This window comes from Miniopterus natalensis, chromosome 21 (genome assembly GCF_054644295.1).
Source record: "Miniopterus natalensis isolate mMinNat1 chromosome 21, mMinNat1.hap1, whole genome shotgun sequence".
Classification (NCBI taxonomy): domain Eukaryota; kingdom Metazoa; phylum Chordata; class Mammalia; order Chiroptera; family Miniopteridae; genus Miniopterus; species Miniopterus natalensis.
Window position 1 is genome coordinate 13,625,961 of NC_142101.1, and position 7,856 is coordinate 13,633,816.

Sequence of the window (7,856 nt, forward strand, 5' to 3'; positions counted from 1 at the left end):
AGGCCCTCCCCCTGGATTTCTTACTCGGATATTTCATTCTTTACCCTTTCACAAATTCTGGGAGAGGAAAGGGGCATGCCACACAAGTTTTTCTCCTACTGTGTAGGTCTTTCTCTGGTTCCTCAAAAATGTGCCTGATGTACCGCTTCTAAGACTACTTGAGAGCTAAATGCATATATCCTATTTAAAGAAAACCCCCTCAAAGGCCAAGTAATTCTCTTCAAACCTGCAAACTTCCATTCCCAAGTTTCTCAGCTATCCAAATGAATCAATAAACTAGTTCACGAGAGGAAACTGCAGCTATTTTATACATTTATTTTTTTTTAAACCCATGCTCACTTATAATCAGATTATAAAACGAATCCCATCGCCACATCTCCTCCTGGCCGCCTGGGGTGGACCAGAGCTCAGTCGCCCGGCCGGTGCTGACCCACGCGCCCCGGGGCCTCGCCCGCCAGCCGAGCGCAGCAGCTGTTGACCGACACGCTCTCCCCATCTCTCCGCGAGGCCCTGGAGACCTTCTGGAGCTCCTCGAAGGGGGCGCCTTTCTCCTGCGAGAGCCTCTGCTCCTTTTTGCGAATGGCTTCCTTGATGCCCTCGATGTGGCACTTCTCTTCCTTCTCGGCTTTCAGCTTCAGGATGTGATGGGTCCTCTCCCGCAGGGCGTTGAGCTCTCGGAGGTGCTGGGCTTTGTCGCTGAGGCTCCTGCGGGCGGCGCCCCGGGCCTCCTGGATCTTCTGGTCGGCCAGCTTCACCAGCAGCCTCTTGCGCGCCTGCCGCTGCTGCTCCAGCTCCTCGGCGCGCAGCTGGACCTGCTGGTACTGCGCCTCCTCCCTGCGGGCCTTGTCCCTCAGCTCCCGGTGACGCTCCTTAACCAGGCCCCTGTGGATCTCTTGGGACCGCTGGGAACTCTGTTCCAGGGACAGCTTCCTGAGGAGCTCCTCGGCTTTGGCCTGGCAGTCCCTGAGCATCTTGCGGGCCTGGTAGTTGACTAGGGAGCTGAGCTGGGCCTCCCGCACCTTCTTCTGGCCCATGGTGGCCCGCAGCTGCTTCTTGGGACAGGTCTGAAGCAGCCTCTCCTGCAGCTCCTGGATGTCCTGCTTCCGCTGCTCCTGCTCAAGCTCATGCTCATGCTCCTGCTCAAGCTCATGCTCCTGCTCAAGCTCATGCTCATGCTCAAGCTCATGCTCATGCTCAAGCTCATGCTCATGCTCATGCTCAAGCTCATGCTCATGCTCAAGCTCATGCTCATGCTCAAGCTCATGCTCATGCTCCTGCTCTTGCTCCTGCAGGCGCTGCACCTCGCCCTGCTTCCTGAGCGTGGCCTGGGTGCGGGCCCTCTCCTGCCTGGCCTGGCGCTGGGTCTCCTGCTGGGCCGCGTTTTTGGCTTGACTGTCCCCCTGCCTCCGGGCCCGCTGCTGCTCCCGGCTCAGGCGACTCTTGCGCTGCTCTTTCTCCCGCTGCCACAGGGCCCGGTTCTGTTGCCACTGGGCCCGGTTCTGCTGCAGCAGCAGCTTGCGTTCCCTCTCCAGGGTGACCTGGACCTTGTGGTCCGAGCGCTTGAGCTCCTCCCAGGCGGCCGCCGCCAGCTGCTGCAGCTCCCGCATCCTCTGCGCCTTCTTGAGCCGGGTCAGCACCAGGGCCACGATCTTCTGGTCCCCGGAGGACGTCACCGCCTCTTCCAGCTTGTTCTTGAGGATCTGGGTGCGCTGGCTCTTCAGCTCCTGGCCGGGGACTGCGGGCTGGGAGCACCGGCCGGCTGATGACGCCGCCCGGTCACCACTGTCCCTGTCCCTCTTCGGGGTGTACACGCAGGCGGACAGCGCAGAGGACCTCTCCGAGGGGAGAGAGGAGACGGACCAGCAGTCCAGGCCCGCGCAGACCGGCACTGCCCACAGGTCTCCGCTCTGCCCCTCTTCTGCCCCGAAAGTCCCACTTAGGGACGTGTACGCGCCCTCGGGGTACGGCGGGGGCGAGGCTCCCCGGGCTGGAGGGTAGTGCGGGCAGGGCGCGGGCTGTCTGGCTGGCAGCTGGGACTGCAGCCGCCAGGCCGGGCGGTGCAGGCTGCCCCGCAGCGGTTGGGGCTGGGACCTTGGCTCCGTCCAGGCATCTTTGGGGCGCCAGCTGCGGGTCCTGTGCTTCCTGGCGCCGTCGGGGGGCCTCTGGGCCACGTCGCTCAGGCTGCGACTTTCCCGCGGGGAGTCGGGGGACCGGTGGCGGCGAGGCCTGGGGGTGGGCGAGCAGCGTGGGGGTGGCCAGGGCCCCGGGGCCTCGCTCCCCGCGCCCGCAGTCCCGGCCCAGGAGCCCCGCGCCGGCTGGGGCCGGGGCCTGCGCAGCCGCCCCGACGACACGCGCTCCCCGCTGGGCGGCGGGGCCTCCCACAGGTCCAGGAAAGGCCGCCCGGAGAAGTGGCCGAAGCCATCCATGCTCCCGCCCGGCGCGCCCAGCATCGGAGCCAGGACCCCCGAGCCTCCAGGGGGCGCTGCCGAGACTCCCCCGCCTCCGCGCGCCCTGCGATCCAGGGGCTCAGGGCGCTTGTGACGCTCGCGCTACTTCACAATGACGCCCCTGGCCGCGCGGGCCCCGCAGCTTTTGACCGTCTCCCTAGAACTCGGCTTCCCTAGAACCCTGCACCTCGGGAGCGGGGATGGGGGGGCAGGAGGCTGAGGAAGGGCTCAGGGAAGAAGGGGGTTGTAGGAAATGAGGGGTGACCCTTAAAGCTAATGATGCGCACTGAGCCACCGCCAGTATTTTAGGCAGGAATTTGATCTCGCATCTGTACACCTTAAAAACGTCAGGCTTCTAAAAGAACCCGGGGGGAGGCGTGGTCACCTCCAGAATGGAAGGGGGGAGGGTCCAGGTGCAGTGGCAGGGAGGGGGTGGGGTGAGGAGCCCTCTGAGTCATCCTTAGGTGACCTCCGGGGACACCATCCCTACCTCCCTGCACCTCTACAGAGCACGCAAATTAAGCGGCCTGTGGAAGCACATTAATGGGACGCACCACACTTTTGCCTTTTTAAGTCCAAAGTATGTTTTGTTTACTTTTTAAAACTCTAGAACAGGAAAAAGACTAGTAGGCCCTTCTATCCCTAATACGGCAGTTACTGCTTTTGTCAAAATATGATTCTCGGGTGCATGTTTCGGAAAGGGCATCCGCGAACACCGTGCTGAAACTGTATTTATTTCTGTTCTTTTTGTCCAGTTTGGTGGGATCCTGTCCTGGTTCAGGTACCCTGGGTGAAAGGGAAAAGCATGGGGCTTGACTCTCCTCTGTCACTTTCCAGCTGGGTGGCCTTGGACCCAGCAACCTGCCTTTCCTGACCCTCGAGCTCTGGAGAAGTAGATGGAGTGGAGGAAGGGCTCAGCTTCGTGCGTTTAACAAACATTTTGATGTTCTGCTAGGCTTCAGATAAAAATTGTAAGACTTAACGTTCGGGTTTACAAAAGTTTCTACAGACTCCTAGCTCAAGAAAAGATGAATGGAACTAAGGTAAATCCTAAAAGACCTTAGGTAAAGGGTGGCACACTAGGGAGGGGCCATCCCCACACTCTGTCACGTTTGTTCTGTGGATCTTGGCCAAGTCACTTCCCTTCTCTGGGGTGCAATGACGACACAGTTCTGGGTGGCGTTCTCCAAACAGGGTCACTCCTTCAAGAAGAAAACTGAGCATTTACTCACCCAGGTCCTCCTTACTGCACCTCCTGGGAGTCTCATAGGAACCCCGGCTGGATGGGAACAGTAGAATTGACATTTCCTGAGTGATGTGGCCCAGAGACTGGCCATGATAACTGATTTCCTCTAAGGTCATTGGGTCAATGGTGGGACTTTTGACTTCATTCACTTCTCTTTCCGTGACTTCGTGCTGCTTCTCAGGAAAGCACTTTTAATTCACACACGTGTTATGGATTGAATGTTTGTGTCCCCCAAGTTCATAGGTTGAAACTTTACCCTCAGTGTGTTGGCATCTGGAGGTGGAGCCTGATAGGTAATTAGGTTTAGCTGAGGTCGTGATGGGATTAGTGAGTGTCCTTATAAGAAGAGGAAGAGACCAGAGCTTCCTCTCTCTGTCCTGTGAGGACAGGGCCAGGAGGTGGCTGTCAGTAAGCCAGTAAGTGGGCCCCCACCAGAACTCAATGTGAGCGATGTCCTAGCAGTCATGGGGGGAGAGCATTTCCAGAAAAAGTAGACACCAGGAAGGTGGGCTGGGCCCAGATCCCATAGGGCCTAAGGAGCATAGGCTTCCTACTGGGGAGCAGGGTTCTGGTGTTCCAGAGAGTTCCAGGATTCCTTGCAGCTGCCATGGGCTCCATAGTGGGCGGGGCTGGAGGATTTTAGGGCTGGTTCTGAGGCCTCTGTCTCTTCTTCTGTCCCTGTCTTTCTGTCCCCAGAGCAGCTCATATCTTATCTGTTTTATATCCTGGGGCTCCTGGTAAGATCTTATTGAAAAAATTTGGGGTTCTGCTTATAAAAATGTGGAAATCCACTATGTAGACAGTGAGGGGTTAATAAAAGTCTTGAAACCAAAAAAGTGACCTGATTGGGTTGATATTTTAGAAAGCTCACCCTGGGCACAGTGTACAGGATAAATTGGGGGCCAAGGGGAGGGAAATTGGAGACCGTGGGCCCGTTAGGAGGCTGGCTCAGCAATCTGGGTGAGCAAGCAGGAAGTGTAAACTGGGACAGTGGCAGGGGAACAGGAAGGGGTGGATTCAAGGGACAGTGCAGAGGTCAAGGGACCATGACCTGAAGGGGAATTTGATCTGGAGAAAGAGGGTTTCTAACCTGGGTGTCTGGGCAATCTCCATCTAAGTGACGTTGGAAACAGTGATCTTGGAAATCAGGTGAAAGAAGCCGTAACCACAAGTGAACCCCTCACAGAACAGCAAACAATGTCCGGGAGAGACTGACAAACTGGGAAGAGACCCTTTTGCTCCGAGGGACCTGGTGGGGAGGCTCCAGGTGAGCAGGAAAGTTCATTTCACCTGCATCGTTAGCATCTGATTAAGACCCCCGAGGAGGGGGGGGGGGACCACAGCAAGCTGGGAAGCCAACATCAGCTCTTCCAGGAGGCAGATGAAAGAGATGTTTTGCCAATGTTAAACTGCCAAGCAGTCCCTTGGTATTAAGAACAGTCAGCCTCCTTTTTATTTGGCAGAAAAATCCTCAGCGTACTTCACTGGAGGCCTCAGAATTCGGGCCTCCTGCCAAACCAAGACCTGCGCCTCTTTTCTTCCTTTGCCGGAGACCTGGAAACTATGGCAAAACGTGCCCTGCTTCCACGATTCGAATTAACCCCTGCGCCCTGTTAGTTACTGTTGTGACTTCCAATTTTACTTCTCAGCAAAGCTCCTAGTTCTTGGATGGGTCTGGGTCAAAGAGCTGCCCTGTCCAGTAGAGCAGCCAGCGGCCACACGTGGGGATGAGCCCTTGAATGTAGTTGCAGTTGACACGGGCTGTAAGTATAAAGTACACACTGGGTTTCAAACACGATAGAAAAAAAGTTAAATATCTCATGAGATTTTCTATATTGGTTACTTGTTGAGATGGCATTTTGAACACAGTGGACTAAATAAAATATATTATCGAAATTGCTTTCAAGTTACTTGTTTTAGTGGGGCTACTAGTAAACTTAGAGTCACATGTGTATGTTATATATGTCGTGGTATATTCCCATTGGCTGGCACTGCTGTGGATCATTGAGTGTCCCCAGTATTTATGTGGTAGTGACAGCTTTCAACATCTAGGTCATTTTTATTTCATGGAAATGTATTGCTTTGAAATCACTCTTTCCTAAGAAGATGATATTTGGGCCCGGCTGGTGTGGCTCAGCAGTTGAGCGTTGACCCGTGAACCAGGAGATCACGGTTCGATTCCCAGTCAGGGCACAGGCCCGGGTTTCGGGCTCGATCCCCAGCAGGGGTTGTGCAGGAGGCAGCCGATCAATGACTCTCATCATTGATGTTTCTCTCTCTCTCTCTCCCTCTCCCTTCCTCTCTCTGAAATCAATAAAGACATATATATATATATATATATATATTTATTTATTTATTTATTTATTTATTTAAGATATTTTTTAAAAAAACAAATTAAAAAAAGAAGATAATATTTGGGTCAGAAGGCTTTTTCCCCCCTCAATGGCTAGATGACAGGATAAATTATTAATTTTCAAAATTCAGCTTTGCAGTACAATTTCACAGGAATTCAGTTCCTTCATGCCCCACCTTCACTCTTTTCTTAATCCACAGGAAAACGGATGCCCTCAAGTAACAGTATGTGAGAAGACAGAACAAGTGCCTATGTGATAGGAACTCATCAGAAATAGCAAACCCACAAAACAGTGAAAAATATATACATATATTATGTAAACACCCAGGGCAGTAAATGAAAAACTTATGTTAATGCAGTACTAAGGATGAAAATTGTAGATCGTAAGCTTCTTTTTTAGAAAAGCGGAAAATAGTGGGATAAGAGCCTGGGAAATAGGAGTTAAGTTTCCATGGAAACAATCACTTACCCACAATGCCAATATTCCATGTGTATGAGAGCTTGTGTGTGTAAAAATGATGGCTGACACATATTAAGCACGTGTGGGAGCGCTGCTCTGAGTGCTTTATGTGTAAACACACAGCAAGACAAAGGAGGCACCTTCCTTCCCTGAGGTCCAGAGAGAGAATCTCAAGATCAGGTAGGCGGTGGAGCCAGGATCGAATCCCACCTCACCCCTCATCTCTCCATTGGGTGGTCTTCTGACCTTGCACTGCACAGTTATAGCCGAACAGAATCATGTGCGGCCAGGAGAGCATTTTAAATATTTCTAGTTTGGTTACATCTTAAGATTTTAGTGTTTTTCACATTTGTAACCTTAATGCCAAAAACAGCTGGAGATGGTAATTAACAAATTCTTTTAAAAAGTAAATATTTTTATTGATTTTTAGAAAGGGAGGGAGAGAGAGAGAAAAACATCAATGGGAGATTGAAACATCAATCGGTGGCCTCCTGCACACCCCCTACTGGGGATCGAGCCCAAAACCTGGGCATGTGCCCTGACCGGGAGCGGAACTGGCCACCTTTCAGTGCACTGGATGACTCCCAATCAACTGAGCCACATAGGCCAGGGCACAACCGATTCTTACGAAGAAAGGAAGGACTCAGAATGAGTACTTTTGGAGCTGAAAGTGAGTTCACTTCTACCAGGAGATAACAGAATGCAATTACAGGATCGCTCAACAGCGACACAGAAACACCAGGCTGCACAATGAAGTTATTGATTTTTGAAATTTTATCACAAATCGTTTGTCATGTTCAACACGGGGAGAGGTTTTCCCAATGGAAACTTGGGAAAACCGGTGCACTGAATAATTGATCTCACTTGAAGTTACTTCATCCTCAACATAACATAGATATTATATTAGATTTTTTTTTTTTTTAAAGGATGTGCTTTGCTGAAACTTTAAAAAAACTGTGTGGGTTTTTAAAAGTCTTGTGTTTTGTTTTGTTTTTTTCTGGCTTTGCTAAGACTGAGCCTGGAGTTTTTCACTTCCAAGGAAATCTGTTTTTCAGAAAGGTCTCCGGGAGGGAAGATAGCTCTACAGGAGAGCAGTGATGGATGGTCCTCCCTGGCTGCTGACTCCGCATGTACTGTGATAGGTTGTGCGTGGGGACTCCGCTGATGTGCTCAGCAGGGCGAACACCCTCCGCCCACTAAAACTCCAGCCTCTGCATCCAGCAGGCTTCTCATACTTCGAACAGATTTTCAACGGGCACTTCACAGTGTTCTTTTCACTCCAAGCCCCTCACACCCGGGGCTGGAGTAAGATCTCTGCAACCAGGGGTGGCTGTGGCTGTGGACTGCGTG

General features: G+C 52.6%; 1 protein-coding gene across 1 annotated transcript; it reads right to left on the reverse strand.

Annotated features, from left to right (window-relative positions):
• Positions 1-407: 407 nt before the first annotated feature.
• CCDC185 (coiled-coil domain containing 185) lies at positions 408-2,426 on the reverse strand. Its single transcript, XM_016221147.2, has 2 exons — positions 1,278-2,426; positions 408-1,124 (listed from the first exon to the last, which is right to left on the reverse strand). Exons 1-2 carry the CDS (start codon positions 2,424-2,426, stop codon positions 408-410), a joined length of 1,866 nt encoding a protein of 621 aa, XP_016076633.2.
• Between the last annotated feature and the right edge of the window lie 5,430 nt (positions 2,427-7,856).